At 53.4% G+C, this 23,014-nt stretch overlaps 2 protein-coding genes across 5 annotated transcripts in view; both read right to left on the bottom strand.

Moving 5' to 3' along the window:
- Positions 1 to 12,353: 12,353 nt before the first annotated feature.
- On the bottom strand, positions 12,354 to 14,429 carry Sppl2c (signal peptide peptidase like 2C). Its single transcript, XM_015507181.1, has one exon. The coding sequence runs from the start codon at positions 14,427 to 14,429 to the stop codon at positions 12,354 to 12,356; it is 2,076 nt and encodes a 691-aa protein (XP_015362667.1).
- A 7,889-nt stretch (positions 14,430 to 22,318) lies between these two features.
- The window catches only part of Crhr1 (corticotropin releasing hormone receptor 1), a 41,151-nt gene continuing 40,455 nt past the window's right edge, over positions 22,319 to 23,014 (bottom strand). For all 4 annotated transcript variants that reach the window (XM_015507179.2, XM_048786335.1, XM_048786343.1 and 1 more), the window contains one exon: positions 22,319 to 23,012. In XM_015507179.2, coding sequence (XP_015362665.2) covers positions 22,872 to 23,012 — 141 coding nt within the window. In that variant the 3' untranslated portion in view covers positions 22,319 to 22,871. The remainder of the gene's footprint in view (positions 23,013 to 23,014) is intronic.

Below are 23,014 nucleotides of genomic sequence, written 5' to 3'. Positions count from 1 at the left end.
TGTCCACTGTGTGTAACCCACCCAGTCTGTTTTATTTTGTTATAACTCAGATGGCTAAGACAGGGACTTTTCAGGGGTCTCACACAGGCGACTGCTTGCTCCCAGGGGTGGGAGGGGGCTGGGGGTCTCCTGCAGTCAGCTCCTCTTCTCTCCCTCACTGCTCAACATTTAAGGCAGGTCTCAAGTCAGCCGGACGTGGTCCTTGCCAAATATATTCCCAAACCACAGAAATGGGGTCCCTTCTGCAGCCAATACCAAACGATGATGACTTCCGACCATCACTCATGCTCCTGAGCTGCCCTGGGCCCGGCCACCCACTGGCGGTGGTGCATAGGCAGGCAGGTGAGGCGCATCCCCGAGTAAGACAAGAGGAGTGGGTGCTGGGTCTACAGGGCAACAAAGAGCCCTTGGAGAAAATTCAAGAAGAAACCAGAAATCTGGAAGGTGAGATCAGCCAGGACCTGGCAGCAAACACCAGAGCCCAGAGAGGGTGCAGACTTTCCTCTGGGTTCCCCAGCCTCTGCCCTAACCTGAGGGCTGATCCTTTGGTTTCTGGATGTCCTTCTCTGCAAGCTAAGACCCTGAGTCAGAACCACCCCACTAAGCTACTTGTAAATGCCGAGACACAGAAACTATGAGCACTATAAATATGTACATATGCATATATATATATATATATATATATATATATATATATATATATATGTTTTAGTTGTAGATGGACACAATGCCTTTATTTTATTTATTTGTTTTTATGTGGTGCTGAGGATCGAACCCAGGGCCTCACACATGCTAGGCAAGCGCTCTGCCTCTGAGCCACAACCCCTGGAGTTGAATCTTTATTAGAACACACAGACCTTCCTCCAAACTGGAGACTGCTTCATATTTCAATATGCCACAACTTGTAGGTTGGTTGTAAGCCACTCATCATCAAAGGACAGGCCAAGACCTCCAATCCAATAAGCAGCAGCTGCCACCCTTCCCGCCCCTCTTATCTCAGGCTGACTTGGCGATGGGAAGAGCCCAGACTGAGCACTGAGTGGGCTGCCCTGGCAGCGCCATTACGTCCCTCCTCTTTGCTCCCCCAGTGTGTGGTCCGGGCCTCTGTTGTGGCCCTCGGGTTCTCCGCGTTTGTTTACACAGGCATACAGCTGCTCCACCATCCATATCCACCAAACAGGGATCGGCAAGCTGCCAAGTCCATCCTACTGTCTGTTTTGGCAAAGTCGTATTGGAACGCAGCCACGCTTTATCAGTTTTCTATGGCTGCAGAGCAAATTATTATAAACACATCTACTGTCTGGAAATTTCTGTGGGTCAGGAGTCTGGGAGCAGACTGGGCAGTCTGGGTCCTCTGCCCAGGGTCTTGTGAGGTTGAAATCCCACCTGACTCTCAGGTGCTCTTCCAGACTCTTTGAGGTTGTTAGACTTCAGTTCCTCCTGGTCATAGGACTAAAAGCACCATCTCCCTACTATTGCTGGGGCTCACTCTCTGCATCTGGAGGCTCTGCCATTCTTCACACAGAGCCCCTCCATTCTCCCTTGTGTGATATGGGAGACAGTTTGCCTCACCTTTGAAGCCAGCAGGGAACATCACTCTGACATCCTCCATCTCTGACCTCTAAACTGTCTTTAGAGAGCTCACTGGAGTCGGGCCTGGTGGTGCGCACTTGTAATCCCAGCAACTCCAGAGACTGAGGTAGGACGATTGCAAATTCAAGGCCAGCCTCAGCAACTTAGCGAGGCCCTAAGTAACTTTGTAAGAACTTGTTTCCCAATAAAAAGGGCTAGGTGGTAAAGTGCCCCTAGGTTCAATCCCTGGTACCAACAACAAAAAGGAGCTCACCTGATAATGTCAGACCCACCTGGGACAATCTCTTCTTTAATTAATTCAAAGGCAACTGATGAGTAGGAGACACCTGTAACATTCCTTCATTTTGCCACACAGGGTAACCTGATGGTGAGACAGATGTCCCTTCAGATGCATAAGTTCTGCCTGTACTCAGGGGAGGGAGGCTTCTCTGGGGCCTGGACACGGAGGTTCCTGAGTTCTGCCCACTGTGGAGCCATGTCTATTATCTATTGCTTCGGGCTGCTTGGGGCTTCGCTTGCAGGCTTGCCACAGACCACAAAGCCTGAGACGTTTAATACCTGGCTCTTTGCAGGAAGTTTGCCAGCCCCTGCTGGAGAGTGACAGTTCTGACATCGATGCACATCCCATCCCCCTGAAGGCTGCAGAAATGAACGATTGGTCTTATCTTCAGAGTTGAGGTTTCAGCCAGGCTGGGGCGAGACCTTGGAATATGCATTTCTAAGAGGTTTCCAGGTGCTGCTGAGGCTGCCAGATCAGGGCCACCTTTTGAGAACGGCTGCTCTACAGCTGGGTTTCTGAAATTTTAATAGGCACGCAATCCTGTTCAGATTCAGACCCTGGTTTGGGAGAACCCATCTCCAGAAGGAACCAGCCTTTGTCCCTGCCCTCCTCAGCCTCCCTGATTAAGCTGGGGGTGGATGCCTGAGTCAAGGGAACATGGCTTACCAATGGCCAAGGACAAGACCCTGAACAAAGAGGGCAAGTCTAACCAAGGCAGAGCCTGTCCCTCCAGAGTCTGAACGGTAGCTAAGCAGACTGTACTGCCTTTGGTGGTGATCCCTGGACCCAGAGGCAGGAGGTGGGGCTGGGTCCAGTGCCACCATGGGCCAAGAGCAAAATGAGTGAGCAGAGGCAACTGGCTTAGGGAGGGAAGGAGAGGAAGTGCTGGTGCAGAGATGGCTTGGAGAGGCGGGGAGCTTTTAAATTCTCCATTCCCAAGGTCCCCGAAGGGCTGTTTGCTCTGGTGCTCTGAGAGATTGCTCTATCCTTCCGATCTGTTCTTTTGGCTTGAGCTCCTTTGAGTAGGTACTTAGTCTTTGAAGTCCAAAGGGGCTTAGCATATATCTGTGTGCCCTCTCAGCCACCTGCCACGGTGAGATCCTCTCGGTCGGGGATGGTGTTTTGGTTATGTTCCTCTCCAGGACCTTGGACAGAGCCAGCCCTGGGGCCCTGGAGAGTGTGGGAGGGATCTCAGTGGAGATTCCCGGATAGGAACTGGCAGGAAGTTTCAAGTGAGGGAAAAGCAGAGCAGGCGTGAGCAAGGATGAGTCTGTGGGAAGAAGCATGTGTGCAGGTGGCGGGGGAGCTTGTAGAGGGCGTGGAGGCCAGGACGGGAGGCTGATCTCAGGTGGCCTTCAACTCCAGCTGACAGGCAGTAGGGAGGCCTTGGAAGTCCCGCAGCTGGGGGAACACGATGAAGATTCGTTGTGTTCTTTTCTTTAACAAGGATCCTAATGGCCCAGGTGATGGATGCTTTTCAAAATATTTTAATGAAGGACTGGGGACATAGCTCAGTGGTAGAGTACTTGCCTAGCATGCCTGAGGCCCTGGGTTTGATCTGCAGCACTGCAAAAGCAGGGGGCATGTAAGAATTGTACATATTTATAGGGTACCGTGGGATGTTCAGATACATGTATACAATGCGTGATGATCAAATATAGAACACTTAGCGTATCCATCACCTCATCTCTCCGTGGGGAGGACATTCACTCCTCTCTTCCAGATATTTTGAAATTACAATTTTTTTTTTTTGGTATTGGGGATTGAACCTAGGGGCATTTTCCACTGGGCTACATCCCCAGCCTCCCTTTTTCTTTATTTTAAGACAGGATATTGCTAAGTTGTTGAGGGCCTCTCTAAATTGCTGAGACTAGACTCAAATCTGTGATCCTCCTGCCTCAGCCTCCCAAGAGGCTGGATTACAGACCGGAGGGTACTGTGGCTCCTGGCTTGAAGTTAAATGTTTTATGATTAATTATAGTCATGCTACTCTGCAAAAAAAAAAAAAAAACCCAAAACACTGGAATTTATTCCCGCTATCTGTAGCTTTGTGCCTGTTGCCCAGCCTCTCCCCAGCACCCTCTCTCTCCTACCTTTCCCAGTCACTGGTAAGACTTTAACAATGGAAAGGAGAAAACAGATTCCAGAGATTTTTCCAGTCTAGGATCAACAGGAAATGGTGACGTGTTTGACACTGTGTTAAGCCTCAGGATAGGACCATTAATTCGATAACCAAAAGGCAAAGATAAAGTCCAGCCTCACTATTAATGATACACAAATCGATATAGATTCTGTTTGTCATCGTATCAGGTTAGCAAGGACGCTGTGAAGCTTTGGTGAAACTGTCACTTCCATATTTCACAGTACACATAGAAGATAAATTAGCCCATTATTTGGAACATAATTTAGCAAAATGCATTCTAAGCTTTAAAGATTTTCATATTCCTAGTTTCCCAGAAATCAAATTACTAGATCTCTCTTACAGAAATTTCTGAAAAATTAGTTTGTGAAAACCCAATTAAAAAATGAGATGAATTTTCGAGCAGATAGTTCCCCAAAGAAGACATACATGGCAGCTAATAAGCACATGAAGAGATGCTCAGCATTACTGACCATTCCAGAAACGCAGACAAAAGCGACACTAGTTACCACTCACACCCATGAGGATGGCCACTAACATAAATAAACCAGAAAATAATAAGTGTCGGCGAGGATGTGAGGAAATTGGAATACTGTGCACTGTTGGTGGGAATGAAAAATGGCACAGGCTCTGGAAAATAGCATGGCACAGCCTCAAAAAATTAAACAGAATTATCACACGATCCAGAAATTCTACTTCTGGATGTACACTCAAAACAATTTTCATTCTTTTGATGAAGGGTCTTGGGGAGAGAGTTGGTGCATCAATGTCTGCAACAGCATCATTCACAACAGCTAAGACGTGGGAGGAATCCAAGCACCAATTGGCAGATGAATGGATAAGCAAGATGTGGTACGCGAATACAGTGGAATATTAGTGAGTCACATAAAGGAAAGGAGTTCTGCAATATGGTAGAACTTGAAAGAACTTCAGGAACATTATGATAAGCAAGATAAGCCAGTCACAAGTATTGTGTGATTCCACTTGTATGAGGCACTATGGAAACAGGAAAATAGCAGCTGCAGAGGGCTGGGTGAAGGGGGAGGAGGACCGAGTATTTAACAGGGACAGAATTTCAGTTTTACCAGAGTGATGGAGCTGGCTGATGATGACAGTGTGCGTCATTAAGTTTTTGACACTGCTGAACCCTACACTGAAATATGGTCACTTTATGTTACACATGTTTTACTACAATCTTTAAAAATGGAAAATAAAACCCTTATGAATGGAAAAAAAAACCTGTGTGGAAATAAACCAAAAGTTCATTCAATGTGTTTTTTTCCCTACTTTCCAATTTTCTTTTAAAATATAATAAACAGGAAAAAGAAGTTACCCACCGATAGCTGAGACCCCGACTCCTGCTCTCCCTTTGCTGGCTGCCCTGTGCTGGGCTCTGCCTGGCAGATGGGAACACTTCATGGACTAGGGGAGCTTGGTTGTTTGGTCCTGTTTTCATCTGGTCTTCTCCAGGGACATTCAATTGCTATGCACAGTGCTGGACATGTGGCGGCCTGGGCCGTGGACATCTATTGAACAACGTGCAAGTTTCTTGTGGCTGTTGTAACAAATGACCACAAACTTGGTGGCTTCAAGCATCCGAAACGTGTTTTCTCACAGTTCTGGAGGCCAGGAGTGTGCAATCAGTACCACTGAGCTGCCATCAAGGGATCCATGGGACTGTGTTCCTTCTGGAAGCTCCAGGGGAGGATCTATTCCTGGTCTCTTCCAGCTTCTGGTGGCTGCCAGCAATCCTTGGCTTACGGCTGCATCACTCTGGTCTCTGCCTCCGCCACAGTGTCTTTTTTTCTCTACGTGTAATCCCCCAGATCCCACCTGACTATGTTCAGGGTCCCCAGGATAATGCAGGACAATCCCCCTGTTTCAAGATCCTTCACTTAACTTCCCTCTTTCCTGTACGCTGACATGCACAGGTGCTAGGAATTAGAACATGGATATCTTTTCAGGGGACATTATCAATTTATCACAGTGGATGGAGACAAGGCCCCCCAGGGGTGCAGCTCTCCTGCCCAAGTTCTCTTCAGTATCTGGTTGAGTCAGGAACCAGAGATAGGCCAGGCCAGCGTTCATGGTGGACCAGGGCTTAGGGTTTTGTCTAAGAAGAAGTTTTTTCTCTCTTCCTGCTTTAAAAAGACCCAGTATTGGGGGGAGCTTGGGGCTTCATGAAGCAACCTCTGAAAGGCATCCATTTACATTTGTTTTCTGGTTCTTGGTTGTCCTGACTTTGCCGCTGTGTGACCTTGTGAAGGCCTGTGCTCAGTTCTGAGGGTTCTGGGAAGTCACACCATTACGTAGCCCTCCTCCTGTCCGCCAGTCTCTTCTGCTATTAAGAGGCTGGGGGAGCTGTGTGAAGGCGTTTCTCAGAGCCACACCTCAGAGCATTTGCAGCAGCTGGCATGTCACAGGTGCCTGCTTGCCTCTCCAACCCGCCCCCAGGCCCTACCTTCCTGTCACCAGAGGAGGCCCTAGTTGGGAGGTCTGGACAGACCTTCACACAGGGGAGACTTCCACAGGCTTAGAGGCTAAGAGGTGAGTCCCTGGGAGGATCCACCTCCCAGATAAAATAAGTATTGGAAAGTAAGTATTGGAAAAGCAAAGCCTGATAGGAAGGAGGTTCATTGTAAACAAAATTAACCATTTCCAGAATTTGTCCTGAGATGTGGAGGTTGTCCAGCTCCAGACCCACAGTATAGAACTGGTCACCCCAGGGTCTGAGAACGCTGACTCATGCTGCCCTCACTCTGGGGTGGGATCAGCACCAGAACACCAGGTCATTCCGTGATGCAGTGTTGACTTCATTTTATAGCAAAATACCCTCCCTCCAGGCCACCTCAGCATCCTCACAGCACACTTTCTAAAAGGTTAATCCTGGGCTCATGAAGGGCTTTGTAATTCTGCTAATCAGTAGTTTATTACATACGTATTTATTTAAATATCACCCCTGGTTATGATTATTGCAAAGTCGTCGGGAGGCGTGCCCTGCCTGCTATTATCACATTGACCAGTAGGTGGCAGCACAAGCGCGCTCAAACGCCTGGGTTGCAGGAAAAAGGCGCGAAACGTTTCCTGGTTCAGTTAACCCTGCAAGGACCCGGGCTTCCTGGCTCTGAAATGCACCCACCAGCACATCCGACGTGGCATGAGCAGGGGAAACTGAGGCACAAGGACGTCTCTACCTTTGAAAGCTCACTTAGGAAAGATGGCATTTGCAGGCGCATGGTGCTGGCCTGGAAACCTTGGCTTTAATCCTGGGCGTCATGTGATGCAGTACCCCATATTTCTGACCTGTTAAAAGCACTGAGCAAGTAGCTGTTCATACACATACATAGCCTCATGTACTCCTTACAACAAACCTCAAGGTAAGTCTCTGCAGCCTCTCTTATGGAGGAGGAAACCGAGGCACAGAGGGATGGCCTCCTTTGTCTGGTGTCACATGGCAGTGAAAGCAGGGCTTGGCCTTGTCCTCCCTCCCTAGCTGGGGAGGTGCTTGGTGCTGAATCACACAACTTCTTTATCAGGCGGCACAGCCACATCTCATCAAGGATGGGGACTCAACCTATGGAACGGAGATGGAGCAAGGAGAGCGGACCCAGACTTTTCCTGAGAGGTGGTGTGTTTTCAGAGGAGCATGGATCGGGCAGGAGGTAAGGATTAGGGTGAGGTCCCAGCTGCTGGGCTGAGTGGAAGGAGACCAGAGTTGTGTTTTGTTTCTGCTGACCGGCCACTGTGACCTTGGACAGGCCTTGACCCTCTTTGGGCTTTTGTGGATTAGAGCACCCCACAGATCCTTGCTGATCCTCATGTCCCAGGGAATCCAGAAACTCCAGCACACAACACTTTCATTAACTAAAAGAAGCAGAGCCAAGGCCCGTGGAAGAATCTTGATGGGATGAGAGGCCAGAGAGAAATGCTGGGAGCCTGAGTGAAACGGTCCCAGCATTGGGCTGAGCCACCTGGAGCCTTGAGTGTGGTCTCCAGGGCCCCACATTAGGTTTCACCTGTCACAGGCTGGGTGGGCCCTCAGGAAGCAGAGGTCGAAATGGAGTTCGGAACCCACAAACAAAGTGGGGAGCAGGTTCCATCAGGGGACACCATTAGATGGGGGTGCAGGCTCCACCAGCACAGGGACCTGATCAAAGACCCCCTGCTAGAGGCGGCCATGCTAGGTGGAAATGGCCAGGCTCTGATGCCACTGCCACTGCCCCTGCCTGCCCTCCCTGCCCCCTAGCCTCCTCCCAAGGATGAGCCAGGCTGGAAAGCAGAGGCAGCCCCTGGAGGAAGCTGTCAGCCCACCACATTCCTCAGAGCAGCTCTCTTGAAGGGGTAGGGACCTAGACCACCTGCCCTTGGGGTGGGAATCTAGGGATTAGTGCCCCACTGTGTCATGGGCCCAGGGAAGGATTGGTGGGCAGATCTGAAGGGCACAGGTCAGAACTCAGGTGTGTGCATGCATGTCTGGGGCGTGCACAAGGGTCTATATGCAGGTGTGCAGCACAGGTACAGGTGTGTGCACATGCTGAGTGTGGTATGGACATGTGCCCATGCTGTTTCTATGTGCGTCCATGTTTGTGTGTGTGTGTGTCCAGGGGTACACGTGTGAACTTGCTCACATGCAGCGTCCCGTGTCCTTTTGATGGAGGCTGCAGCTCTGGGCACCTCTGGCAGGTGGCAGCTTGGACCAGTTGATTGGACTCAGCCCAGTGCCTGGCAAGGAGCCTGGCAAAGTGCTGCAGGGCGCACAGCTAGGAGACCTCCAGGCAGGGTCAGGCAGTGACATTGGGCCGCCAGAAAGCAGCAACAGCACCTTGAGATTTCTGGAGCCCTGACTGCACCAGGCAGGGGGCTCAGCTCTTCCTGATGGTTCCATACTTAACACAACCGCCTGAGAGGCACGATGTGGTTATGTCCGTTACATAGATAAGGATATTTTGTGCCCCTGAGGTTCATTCAACAGACATTTTATTGAGCACCTATGTGCAAGGCTCATTACAGAATGAACAAAAAAAGAAACTTCTGCCATGGGGTAAGAGCATTCTAGAATATGGGGGAGAGGTGGAGGTGATTGGTTGGTGAAATGGGCTCAATTCCTCCAGGGATGGTCAAGAGGGCCCAGGGCCTGGGTAGGGGCCTGCTAAGAGTCAGCCAAGTATATGATGCATGGCATTTTTGGTTGAAAGGTGATGCCAGCTAGCCATTGAGATGATACGATTATGTTAAGATTTACATTCATATGGATATTGGACTCCTGCTGTTCACCTCGCCTGCTAGGGGACCCTTGGAGAGTTCCCATTGGTTGGGGAAGTACAGTAGGAGGGAGTTCCGGGGGAGGAACTTCCTCTGGGGGTTCGGGGAGAACGCCACGAGGGTGGATCGGCGATCTTCCCAGGGGCGTACAGAACATTGGCGCAGTTTCAAAAAATAAAGTTTGTTCCTGCTTGAATGGCTCGTGATTTTGTGCCTAGCCAGATTGCGGCAGGGGCCTGCAGAGAACCTGACAGGATGTGTGTGCCAGGGCGGGAGCATGGCTGTTCCAGACCCTGCACTCGCACTTGGCCTCTCCTCCACCTTCCCCTGGATCAACTGAGATAAGAAACTAAGCCCAGTCTCTGGAGGTGTTCAGCCTGGGGTGGGCACAGGAGTACCTCCAAATTGCAGATGCCTGGTACCCACGGCCCTGGGCCTGCCAGGACAGGACTGGGCTGGAGTCCAGGAGTTGTACGTCAGTGGGTGTCCCACAGATCCCTGCCATGCACCCATGCTGGGGGGCCTGTGTCTAAACACCCAGGCTGCAGGGTCCACAGAGCTCCTGCTCACCCCATCTGTGACTGGGCAGAACTGCTGCAGAATATTCTCATCAGAACAAAGGAAGGCCCCACCCTCAGCCCCCTCCCCACACACCTTTTCCAGAGTGAGCAGAGGGCTTGGGGGGAATCTAGATAATTTTGTCAGGCTCACACCTAGAAGGCAGCTGTAGCTGTTTTAGATTTGGTCCCTGGGAATCAGGCTCAAGAGAATTGTGGGCAGTGATATTGGGAAGACATTGAGGGAGGGAGGGGTGCAGAGGGGTGAGAGAGAAGCTGGCCCCAGTGTGGGTTAGCTGAGGTCCCAGGGAGCCCCTGGGGAGCTCTGGAGCTGGGCTGCCCTCATACGGGCATTAGCCTGTCTGGGACCAATGTTTACGTGACCAGGATAATTTCCCAGTGAGGAGCAGAGCTATGGGTGCCCCCACACCTACTGCACCCTGGGTTCTTGTCCACCCGGATCAGGACTTGGGACTCCTGCTTCAACTCCACTGCCCAATACCGTGTATCTAGTCATGGGGAGGGGGCGCATGGCCCACCCAGGCTCTTCCCTACCCTCCACATCAGGCCTCGGGATGGATGCGGAGTGGGGGTCTTCCTCCCAGACCCTCCTTGAGACTCCTGTCCTTGGAGGCTGGCCTTGGCCGGGTCCCAGGGAGCTCAGGCCAGCATCCTCAGAGCCACCTCAACTGTGAGTGCTGGGGAGCCAGCTCCTCCCTCTCACTCTGACTCTGAGGGTTGGGGGACAAGGGGCCTGGGCTCTGCCCAGCGCTTTCCCTTGAGCCTGGTGGGGGTGTAGCCTACCCTGGCAGGCTCCGTGACGCAGGTCAGCAGTGGGGAGGCTGCCTGGGATGGGGGTGAGCCAGGGCCTGTGGCGGCCCCTCTGTCCAGGCCAGATGGCTGCTGGCTCCAGTGGGAGGGGCTGCCAACACCTCCGGTTGGTGTCCTGGCGCGGGGGGCCTTGCCCTGTTCTCATCCATCCCCCTGCACCCATGCCTCAGCTCCCGCACTCCCACCCCTGGGCCTACCCAGGCCCCCTGAGCCTCACCTCCACCCCGACCCAGGCCCTACAGGACCCCTGTGAAGCAGGGTGGGCAGCAGGGCCCTCTCTCCTGGCATCCCTTTTCCTCCACAGTTCAGGCTGGACTGGCCCTTCCCCTGTTGGTTCATTCATTCCTTCAACAAATATAAACCAAGCACCTCGCATAGGCCAGGCCCCGTCCAGCCTGGAAACTACCAGACGATCCAGAGGGATGAGGTCCCCACCCTCACAGAGCTGAGCTCTCCTGGGGAAGATGAGAAAACCAAGAAGCAAGGTGTATGGTGGGTGACAGGACTGAGGCTGGGAGCCTTCAGAAAGGGTCACAAGGAAGGCCTCCCCGAGGAGGGGACACCTGAGCTGAGGCATGGACAAGATGAGGATGCACAGCCTCTGGGGACATGACCCCCATCCCCAGCACGGCCTGCTCAGGAAGCCGTCTGCCACCCTGAGTCTGTTTTCTCGGATCAAGCAACACCTACACACAACCTAGAGCCCGAAACTAGGATCCCTGGAGGCCATCTCATCCATGCCCCTGCCTCCAGGTGGACATGGTATTGTAAGTCTCATTTTGCAGATGAGACTACTTAGCCCCAAGGAGGCTTGTCCATTGCCCAGTCAGTGAGGCAGCATGGGAACCAGGGCTGTGGTCCCGTGGTCCCCCACCCCAGTCCCAACCCTTCCAACCTCTCCTGCCCCTCTTTTAAGATAACGCTCAGGTTGATATTTGTCTGTCCTGGACCTCCACCCTTTCTGGGCCCCTCACAAGGAGGTGCACACAACAAGGGCATACTCAGTGTCTCTGGATGGAGTGGGTGGCTGCATACAGGAGTGTGCTGGGCTGGGTGCTGGTGTCCAGGATGACTTGATCAGAGACCTTCAGCAGAACAATGTGAGTCAGGCTTAAGGATGCTGAGGGGTTTTCTAGTGAGCCCGGGGTCTGGTTTGGGGTATTTCTGTCTGGGGTGGGAAGGATATCCCAACCAGGGAGCAGCATGTGCGGAGAGAGGGGGAGAGGACATGGACGGGTCAAGGAACAGCCATGGTCCCATTGGCTTGAGCAAGGGAGAATGGGCAGTGGGGCCGGGAGTGGCGGGGTCGGAATGTGGGCTGATTGGCAGGTTAAGGAGCTGACGCTGACCTGCAGGTCTGGGCAGGCAGGGGGAGGGAAATGAGCGGCCCAGGGAGCCCTGGAAGCAAATCCTGATGTGCCAAGTGCACTTGTGCAAGTCATGTGTTCTCTCCAGGCCTCAGTTTCCCCTTGGCATGATTTGGGAGAGGCACCGACTCCCAAGGAACCGCCCACCCCCGGCCGTGCGCAGACTTGTCCCGCGACGGTTTCACGCTTTAGTCCTAACAACACACAGGCTCCTCGGGTGGATATGGAATTTCTCTAATGCCCCAATCTCTCTCTTGCCACGCGTGGCTTTGCTCTGCAATATTCTGCCGGCCCTTGTAGAGGCAAGGTCCCAGGGCCTCCAGTTACAGGGGAGCCTGTGTGGACAAGCTCTTCTTTACCTTTAAGCCCTTCCTCTTGTGGAGCCCTGTCCAGGGCAGGCTGGCGTCGTGGGCCTGGGTGTGGGCATGGCCCAGCTCCGAGGGTGGGGGTGGCGGCATGAGTGGGATCAGCATGGCCACCGGCATCACTGGCATCGATGGTATCAGCTCCTCTGAGGACCTGGGAGAGTTGGGGGGCAGCTCATCGGGATCCAGGTTGGCATCGCTCCAGCCCTCAGAACTGTCACTGTGGCCCTCTGGACTGATGGTTTCATCCTCAGAAATGGTGAACAGTTCAGCTGTGTCCTCCCCAGTGTTGACGTATATGTCTTCTGTGCTTTGGTTGTTGACCACCTCAAACTCGCCAGCGGGGTGGCCATCCGCTGCGCCCTCCTGCTTCTGCTTGGAGCCAGCCACCGGGGCAACACAGAGCCCTGCCCCAGGCTGGGCAGGCACCTTGGCTTTGTCCTGGCCCGTCCAGAAGAGGGTGAGCTCCTGGCGGCAGGCAGCCACAGCCAGGCTGGTGATCAGGGTGATGGACACTAAGTAGAGTAGGGCCGGCTGGCCCATCTCCATGAGAACCATGGCAACAAAGGTGACCAGCAGGCCCACGGCGTAGGCCATGGTGCAGGCCACATAGTAGACCTGGTGAGAACAGACTTGCACATCAAAGCGGTGACAATAGGCAACCAGGAAGCCGGGGACCACAATGTCACCGAAGCCAAGGATGGAAAAGGGCTGGTCACATAGTGTCAAGGCCGAGAAGCTCAACCGGGGCACCTTGAGCACCATGGGTAGCCTCTCCTGGCTGGAAGAATCTGTTGGGCCTGCAGCGACCTCCACCATGATGCTCTCCCCAGTCTTGGTGAAGAGGGGTGTGACAAAGACAAAGAAGACATCGAAGGCCAGCAGGGCCAGCAGGAAGGAGGCACAGTTCTTGAGTGTGGGCAGCCGCACGCGCCGCAGGACGAAAAGGCAGTAGGTGATGCCCAGTATGTCCTGCAGGAGCCACGCCCAGCGGTCCTCATTGCGGTAACTGACCCAGAGGAGGGTCACCAAGGCACACAGGCCTGCCAGCAGCAGCAGGGACATCTGCAGATAGGCCCGACTGCCAGGCCACTGGTATTGCCACAGGGACAGGTGACGCACTAGGGGTGCCAGGCAGCTGTAGAGGCCGGTGCCGGCGCCCAGGCTGAAGATCCCAATCATGACGTAGACGAAGCAATCATAGAAGAAGTAGAGCAGCACCATGATAGAGCAGGACATGGTGACCACGGCGCCCGTCATGGCTGGTGTGAAGTCCACTGGCGAATCCTCATCCTCCTCATCCTCCTGACCTCCCTGAGACCCCTCGGCTATTGCTCCTTGTGGCTGATTGTGACCTCCAGGCCCCCCTCCTCCTCGGGCCCGGAGCTGCTGCAGCCGATCGGCCTCAGTCATGCCGGCCCAGTAGCCTCCTGCGGCCACGGTGCCCACAGCCAGGATGAAGATGACCACCATGTTGTAGTCCATGACAGGCTCCGGGGGCGCGTACATGGCCACGTGGATGATGGCATTGCCGCGAGCGTGGCTGAAGATGTCAAGCATGTCACTGTAGCGCAGCACGGCCACAGGGATGGTGAGGTCTGGCAGGGGCTTGCGGGGGTCCTGGGATGCTGGCGTGGTGTCTGAGCACTGTTGGTTGCTGACCCGGCTCACAATGAGCAGCCCGTGGGCGCCTCGGCCCTGAGCCAGCCAGCCCTTCTCGTAGAAGCTGCAGTTGCCCCTCATGACCATGGCGGTGGTGTGGCGGAGGGGCTGTGATCTGGGGGAGCTGGGCTGGGCCTGGTGGAAGGAATCCTCTCCTGGGCACCAGGCTGCCATGGTGCCGTCGTACAGGGGCAGGAGGGGGGCGTGGCTCAGGTCTCGGGGTAGGGTGACGTAGTCGGAGCTGAACAGGATACAGTAGTCCTTGCTCCAGTTCTCGGACACCACGTGGACCACACCGAACTCCCCCTGGGCCATGGTGCTGATAAGGAGGAGGAGTGAGCCTACCAGGAGGAGGAAACCCAGGCACGCCATCCTCCTCAGCCACCTACTGTGTTGTCCCCGGGTGGCAGCTGCCCACAGCCTAACTCCCCTGCCAGGCCTGGGTGTGGCTCTCTGTCACAGAGCAGCTTGGCCACCCATCCTGGAAACCAGGGCCACACCTACCTAGTCATAAAGCTGCGTGATCCTTGGCCGAGGACACTGGCACAGGGCACAGGGTCCCTTCCAAGATTGTGTTCCCCAATACTGGCCCTGGTGAAGATGTCGTCTGGGTCCCACTCTTTAGCCCTGAGACCTCAAGCTGTCCTTCAAAATCTGTCCCTCTTTCCACCAGGCACACATTCATGTGGTTAGAATGGTTCAGTTTCTGCCAGTAGAAACTGAACAGAAATGATGTGAGCCCTTGGAGACCTTGGATGAAAGACTGTGGAGCTCCTCGTCCCTTCTGTCTGTCCCTTTCTCACAAGTTGAAACAAGGACAGGCCAGTGATCTGGTTTTGACTATGACGAGGAGGACCATGTCCTAAGGAATGGAAAGAAAGTGAAGGGAGCTGGGTCCCTGGATGTCTGATGCTCACTGAGCATTCCCACCAGAAACATACATGTCTTCCATAATAAGCCATTGGCTTGTTAGGGCCTCTTTGTTATGGCAGCTTAACCTTACCCTAACCCACCTAATCACGAATGAGTAACAGTCAGGCTCAGAAAAACCTAAACTGCCCCAGCTAGGAAGGGTGTGGGTTCTTGCGCTGGTGAAGTCACTGGATTTTGCTCAAACATTTTCACTGGAAATGAAACATTTTCACTGGATTCTGTGCCACTGTTCCCGCTAGGTAGACTTCCAGTCAGGAAGAGGGAACTCAAATAATGGTGAGAGCTGGCTTTGAAGTCAGGAGTCCCAGATGCTGGCTCTGTTTCAGTTCTGGACCTTCCTTAACAAATGATCACAAACAAGATGGATAAAACAATGTTTGTTTCTCCCACAGTTCTGGAGGCCAGAAGTCTGCTATGGACTTAATGTTGTGTCCTCTCAAAATTCACATGCTGAAGCTTAACCTGAAGGTGATGGCATTTGCAGTGGGGCCTTTAGGAGGTAGTTGGGTCAAGAGGAGGATGGAATTTGTGCCCTTGTAGAAGAGACATGAGGGAGATGATCTCTGTTGGGGCCCTTTGCAAACCAGGAGGAAGCCCTCACTGGGGACTGAATCAGCCGGCACCTTGATCTTGAGCTTTTTCTAGGTCTCTGGAACTATGAGAAATAAATGTTGTTTAAGCTTCCTATCCATGGGGTTTGTCTAAAACAAAGCCTGAAATCAACATGTCACATCAGCGGGGTGCTCCCTCTGAGTCTGGGTGGAATATCTCTTGTCTCTTCGTTGGTGGTGGCTGCAAGCCTCACTGCCTTCCTGGTAGCAATCTCTGCCTCTGTGCCACATGGCTTGCCCCCCCCCCCTCTGTCCCTGTGCCTCTTCTAATAAGAACTCTAGTGACAATGGCTTTAGGGCTCAGCTGAATGATCTCATCTTGACTTAATTACCTCTGCAAAGACCTGATTTCCAAATAAGTTCACACTCGCAGGTATGGGGACTTCACCAGGTCTTTTTGGGAACACGATTCCACAGATGACACACATGCTAATTTAACCTCAAAAGAGCAAGTGGTGATCTTCCTCGTCCACAGTGTGTCCATCCTTTCCAATTCCGAGTCACTCTCTTTGGGAACATCTCATCATGGAAACGCCATCTCCAGCACCCAGCTCTAGATTTTGTTTGTTTCCACATTTTTTTTTCTGCTCTGGGCTCTGGGTTTCTGGATGTTCTGAAGTGGAGAGCAAGTTTAAAGGACCTTGCAAAGTAGTCTGCATGACTCATCTAGATTTTGATAGCCCTTTCCCCCCTAATTATTTATATATTTGTCTTGCCAACACCTAATTTGACAGCTGCTTTTTGTGACTCGTTTATTTTGTGGCTTCCAAAGCATTCCGCTGAATTTTCATAATGAACATTTCTCCTCGTTTGTGTACTTCTGATTTATCCATTAACGTAACATTTAATTAGATTACAAGCAATAATTACAATGACAATTGAACTGTCAAAAACACATCAGAAAACCAACAGAGCTGAATGACGTGCCACCAGCTGGTGTGGAGAGTGGGCAGGACCCAGCTGCTGGCTGCCCCTTCAAGAGAGTTCTTACTGTTGGTCAGGAGATGATTGGGAGAGGGGTCAGCTTGGATAGGTCTCATCGTAGCCTAAGGCAGTGTCCCTATGGAGCACACCTGTCTGAATTGGGGCACCTAAATGCTTTCTGGTCGGGAAGCCCCTTGCTGAGGGCTGTGACCCTAAAACCGTTTCTGGCCCCCAGCTATGATGAGCAGGATAGGCCCTCACTCAGGGCCCTGCTCCCAAGCAGGGACTTTTGGGTCTTTTAAAAATCAAGGACCAACACACCCACTGGGATAGAAATTATAAACAAAAACAAAAACAAAAAAACCCAGACAGTAACAAGTGACAGTATGGAGAAACAAGAACCCTCATGCACCGCTGGTGGAAATTCAAAATGGCGCAGACACTGGGGAAAACAACTTGGTGGTTAAGCAGAGAATCATCACATGACCTAGCAATTCCACTCCCCGGTGTGCATCCAAAAGAATTGAAAACAGGCGTCCAAACAAAAATTCATACATGCTCATAGCAATACTGTGCAGGAAGACTTGAAATACATTGAAAGATCCCAAGTGTCCACCATCCGTTGAATAGATAAAGTATGGTCCAGCCACACAGTGGGAAGTCCTCAGCTGTGAAAAGGAGAAGTGGGTAGATACATGCTATAATGTGGGTGAACTTTGAAAATATCATGGTAAGGGGCTGGGGTTGTGGCTCAGTGGTAGAGCACTCCCCTAGCACATGGGGAGTGCTGGGTTCGATCCTCAGCACCACATAAAAGTAAAATAAAGGTATTGTGTCCAACAACAACTAAAAACCAAAATATATGTATATATTTTTTAAATTTTTTTTAGTCGTTGAACTTTTTATTTATTTATTTATATGTGGTGCTGAGAATCGAACCCAGTGCCTCACACATGCTAGACAAGTGCTCTACCACTGAGCTACGACCCCAGCCCCAAAACAAAATATTTTCTTAAAATATTATGGTAAGTGAAAAAGGCCAGACAAAAGGACAAATACCAAATGGTTGACTCCACTTATCTGGAATATAAGAGCAAATCTATAGAGATCAGATTCATGGGGGCCAGGGCCTGGGGGAGGAGGATTGGGGAGTGACTGCTAATGGGGTTTCCGTTTGGGGAAACAAATGCACAACATTGTGAGTATATTTTTATTGTTATATAACAACTGAACAGATTTATGGGGTGCAAATGGATTTAATGCCACTGGATTTTACACTTTAACATAGCTAAAATAGTAAGTTTTACAACTTGTGCTTTATCACACCCAAAACAACAAAAACAAGAACCGGCTCATCCCCTGGGCTGGCCCAGTCCTCAGGACAGGTCTCATTGTGGTTCCTCAGAATCCTATCAGGCCGGCATGTGTCCCCAAACTTGGGGGTTCAGCAAACTTGGGAACCAGCCTGGCACCTTGTCACATACTTGTAATCCTAGACTCTCAGGAGGCTAAAGCAGGAGGATGGCAAGTTTGAGGCCAGCCTGGGCAATTTAGTGAGGCCCTGTCTCAAAATAAAATAAACTAGGATGGGGATGTAGCTCAGTGGTAGAGTAGCTCTGGGTCCAATCCACAGTACAAAAGAGAGAGGGAGAGAGAAAGAGAAAGGAAGGATGGATGGAAGGAATGAGGGAAGGGAAGGAGAAAGAGAGGGGAAAAAGGAAAGAAAGGAAGAGAGAAAGGAAACATGGGTACCCTCGACAGAGCTTGCTCCTGTCCTTCCTCCTTGATCTACCCTTAGGCTCCTGGTGCCCCAGGCTCAAAGGATTCTCTGAAGGCTCCTTCCCTCCATGTCTCTTCCTGGGACCCAGCTTGCTGAAGGCGGTCCCTGCCTCAGTCACTGCTTCCCCAGAACCCCCACCCACCTACCCCAGCCCAGCCCATCAGCCCTGGGCTTGCCCTTCGGGGTGGCCACTTTGTGCCCTGATCATTACATTCACACGAGTGGCTGGTGCCCTTTGGGGCTGTGGTCCACTCTCCTGCTGTAATCCTGCTGTAAGACTTTGCAGACTCCTGATCCTGACCTTGATGACAGCCCCTGCACTGGCTGCTTTGCTCTCTCCCCTGTCCCCACCTCGGCCAGGACCTGAACTCTCAGGGGGCTGCCTAGGGCAGACCAGTGGCAAAGTCTCTGCCTTCCATTTGGACCTAGGCAGCGTCTGGAACATTTATCTTCACCCACTCAGGGGCAGTAGGTATCCGCTTAGGCAGGCAGGGAAAGCACCCTGCTGCTTGGCCTCTCTTCTGCCCCAACCTGCTGGCCCAGGCATGAGCTGGAGGTGGTGCAGACCTGGGAAGGGACTGGCTTGCCATCTGCTCCCTCCCCCACCCCAGCAATGAAGGGGAGAGAAGCAGGAGCTCGGGCCTACCTACTATGATGCCCACCCTAGGTGGGTGCCCCAGCTAGTTTTCACCAGCCTCCTTGGGTCCCTAAGAGCCCCCATCCCTGTCCTCACCTGCCTTGGCCCAGTGCACAATGAAGCAGGGTGGCAGGGTTTTGTCCAGAACGACTTGGAGGGACAGAAGGGGCTGGGTGGCAGTCTGGAGTTTCATCCAAATGATGAACTCATTGGTGCTTCTGTCACCAAGAGCTTTGAGAAATGGACAGGGCCCAGGCCTCTCTTGACCCTGAGCCTGTCTGGCGGTATCTGCAGGGGTTGCTGGGCTAGAGGGAAAGGCAGGACGCCATGTTGAGAGGTGGAGCTGGGATGACCTGGGGACACTGGGGGCACTTGAAGCCTGTGCTGTATAGGCTCCAGATCCTATGGCCAACTCATCTCTGAATGCTGTTTGTCTACAGATTGGAAAACAGAAAAATGTCCCTGGGGAAGGTACTGGAGGAGGCAGTGGGTCAGAGAGGGTAACCTTGCAAAGTGTCCTATACCACTGTGCAGGCAGTGTGAAGCCACCTTGGGTTTTCATGCAGACATGCCACTGCTGGGTGCCCTGGGCAGGTCTCTTGACCTCTCTGGGCTTCACTTCTGCCACCTGTTAAATGGGGGATAATAGCATCTCCTTTGCAGGGCAATAGGAAGAATAGATGAGATTCATGTGTGTGACCTGATGCTCCAAAACACAATGCTGCTCAGGATTGCTGGGGATGAGCTGTATAGAGCACCTGCTCTGTTTGGGCCCACTGGGCAGATGAGTTGGGAGCTGGGGCTGGATGAGATGACCATGAGACACCTCTGAGCTGGAGGCCAGCGGCTCCCTCACAGGGTTAGATGGCCTGGGGTGCAGAGAGGGCTGCCATGGCTTCTGGGGGCCTGGGCTACGTGGTTTGAAGCTCAGCATCATTTTAGAGAGTGGAGGGGTGGGAGGTGGGAGGAGGCGAGGAAGAGATGCCAGAGACTCAGAGCCGGGATTGCTCCTGCCAGCTGGCCTCAGCTGCTGGACACTGGCTGGGCCAGCCGTGGCGGGTCACATCTTCATGTGGGACGCGTTTCAGATCAATCCAAAACCCTGTGGCCTCCTCAGCCCTCTGGCCCCAGACCTGCCTCGTCAGTCTTGGCCTCCCAGCCCAAGGCCCCCAGGACTCCAGTCACCTGAGGGCCAGAAGGAGCCCTGGACTTGGAGCCAGAAGGCTTCCATCTCAGGGGGTCACTAGGCCTCAATTTCTTCAGCTGCAAAATGGGCTGGTTCCTACCTCCCTGGCTAGTTGAAGACTAGGCGAGACACGCTATGAAGGATTTTGTGGATTGCAAAACCAGTCTACCAATGGCCCTGATTAACCTCCCTCCCTAATACTTGATTTCCCCAGATCTGGCCTGCTCCTCAGTCCTGGCCCCAGGGCGGCCAGCACAGGGACCTAGAAGGGACAATGAAGACCTCAGGGAGGGGTTTGTGTTGTCTGTCAGGGAGGGGGAGCTGAACTGGAAGAATAGTGTGTCCGTTCTATGACTATGAGCAGGGTCTCAAGGAGAAATGGGCTCAGGTGTGGGTACATTCAGGGCGCATCGACCCCTGGGTGTGGTGTGGAGAAAAATTCTTCAGGGCGTAAGGGAGGGGCCTGAACTCAGGACTTGGGGAGACCCCAGTGACCTCCATCCTGCTGCTGCTGTGAGGGGTGCCACACCCTGCTCACTCCCATGGGGCCTTCCCCGGCCCACAAGCCAAACCTTGGAGCAGAGTGGCCTGGTCTGGGCCTGCATTAACCCTGAAGCCCGGAACACACCTGCTGCAGATGGGTGAAGCTCTGGGCTTCCGGCCCTGGCATGGGGGCTGCAGATCTTTGGGGCTCAGACGTTCCCCACTGTGCCCTAAAGCAGCACCCCCCCCCCAAATACAGTCTCTGGATGGGAGGGCCCAGGCTCCTCTGGACCAGCCCTGCCTGCTGGGCTTTTCTGCCCATGGCCAGGCCCCATGGCCTTCCAAGGTCAGGGGCTCTGAGAGGTGTCCCCAGCATCCATTCTGGATGGCTGCTCCCCTCTCCCCTCCCATAGGGTCCAACACTGAGAGAAGCCCATAGAAGGTTCCCCGACAGCTGGGGCAACCAGGGGCCCAAGCAGGAAGGGGCTAGTCTGTGCAGCCCTCTCAGGCTCCCATCCGGGGAAAGCTCTGCTTCCTCACTGCCACACTGTGTGAAAGGCAAGTTGAGAACCCCGTCTCCACAGCTCAGCTGTGGCTGTTGACACTCACTAGTCAGCCTGGTCCCTCCTGTCAGCCAGCAGGGCTACTCCCTGCAGGGCACCCCACCTCACACCCTAAATTGCTCTGGGAGCCATTGGCCCATCCCTGTCCTGGGACTCCTGAGTCTCCCTGTCCCTATCTCTCTACTTAAGGGCACAGAGCTTGGGGAACTGGCAGAACAGGGCACCCCATATGTCCTTCAAGGACACCCTAGCAATTCCCACAGGGCCTCCCCACCCGCTGCAGGAGCGGCCGACTCCGGGCACCACAGTTAAATTAGTCTGATGCCCCAGCTTCCTACCTCCGCTGCCTGCTCCCCAGCTCTGCTCCTCCCTGGGGCTGGACCCTCTCCTGTAGGGTCCCGTGGCCATGCCTTTGTTCCACCTGTCCCCTGCCATCGCAAAGTTTCCCAACCTTACTGATCATGTCCTTTCCCTCCCTGATTCACCTCCTTACTAAGAGCAGGCCAGATCCATCTCCTTCCAAGTCCCCACCCCTGCCCCTCCAGCAGCCCTGAGCGATGATCAGGGTTTCCCGGCATCTGCGTCTCTCAGGCACCCTCTCTCCCCTGTCCCTGGCAGAGTCCAGGCTTTCTCAGATGCTGGTTGAAAAGATAAATATTATTATTTACACTAGCCACCCCCGCAGCGGGCACCTCTGCCTCCCCACTGCAGAGCCCTGACCTAGCTGCCCAGTCCCCTAGACACGGGGGTCCAGTGTGGGGGTGGGCCAGTCCACACTCTGGAGGCAGGTAAGCCATTTGTCCTGCTCTAGAGCACTCAGGCAGAGAGGGGCCCTTCTCCCTTTGCTCAATGGGTGACCCTGCCCCAGAGGCAGTCCCGAAGCCAGCAGCTGTAGGCCCCAAGGGCTCTCTCCCTCCTCAAAAGGAGACTGGCCTTGGCTGGGGCACACCCTGGTTCTTGTTCACAGGCCACTCCAACCCCTGCCCCCATCTTCTCACAGATGGGAGACTCCCAGGGGCAGCAAGTGGCAGGAGTCAGGACAAGGACACTGTCAGTGGGGAAGAGAGGGGAAGCCGGAGAGTCCCACAGGTAGTAAGTGTCCAAGGGTGCAAGCAGCAAGGCAGGGCATTTTTGGTGGCAGCGCCACAGTGCCGATGACATTCTGGCGGCTTGGGTTTGGTTTCTAGTGATGTGGCCCAATATCTGATGATGTGATCCAATTTCTAATGATACACCCAGGGCTCCAGACCAAACGACATGACCTTGGTTCTCAGTGGTAGGCTAATGCTTGGAGGCATGATGGTGAATAGATGTGTCATGAGAGTTTCCCAGGATGCCCTGGGCAGTGAATGCCTCCCCAGTTTGCTGAGGACCCCAGCTCTCCAGTGGGCTGGCCATTTTGTGCTCTGAGACAAGATAGCTCTTGGGGAGCCCCATGTGCTGCTGAGGGCTTTCCTGCTTCCCATTTCCATTCCAGTGTCGTTCTTCAGGGAGAACTGGGCCCAGCCCAGCCCAGTCCTATAGGCCGCTGTCCACTCAGAAGCCTAGAACAACTGCTGGGTGGAGGGGCCCTCCCGGGCTCTCAGGGGCCACAGCTCCGGGTGGGGAGGGAGTGGGAAAGTGCCGGTAGCCTCCACAGACAGGGGCCATCATCCTCCCAGCCACAGATGTCAGGGGGCCGCTCCATGGCCTGCAGCTCAGACAGCCGTGGACTGCTTGATGCTGTGGAAGCTGACGCGGGTCGGGGAGGTAGGGATGGACATGGCGCGGGCCACACGGGCACGGATGGAGTGCTTGTCCTGCCACCGGTGCCACCTCTTCCGGATGGCAGAGCGGACCT

This window comes from Marmota marmota, unplaced genomic scaffold (assembly GCF_001458135.2).
Source record: "Marmota marmota marmota unplaced genomic scaffold, marMar, whole genome shotgun sequence".
In the NCBI taxonomy this organism is placed as follows: Eukaryota; Metazoa; Chordata; class Mammalia; order Rodentia; family Sciuridae; genus Marmota; species Marmota marmota.
This window is presented reverse-complemented; position numbering and strand designations above follow the sequence as displayed.

Excerpts from the sequence above, each read along its gene's own strand:
- Sppl2c (XM_015507181.1), bottom strand. The coding sequence starts at position 14,429 with ATGGCGTGCCTGGGTTTCCTCCTCCTGGTAGGCTCACTCCTCCTCCTT.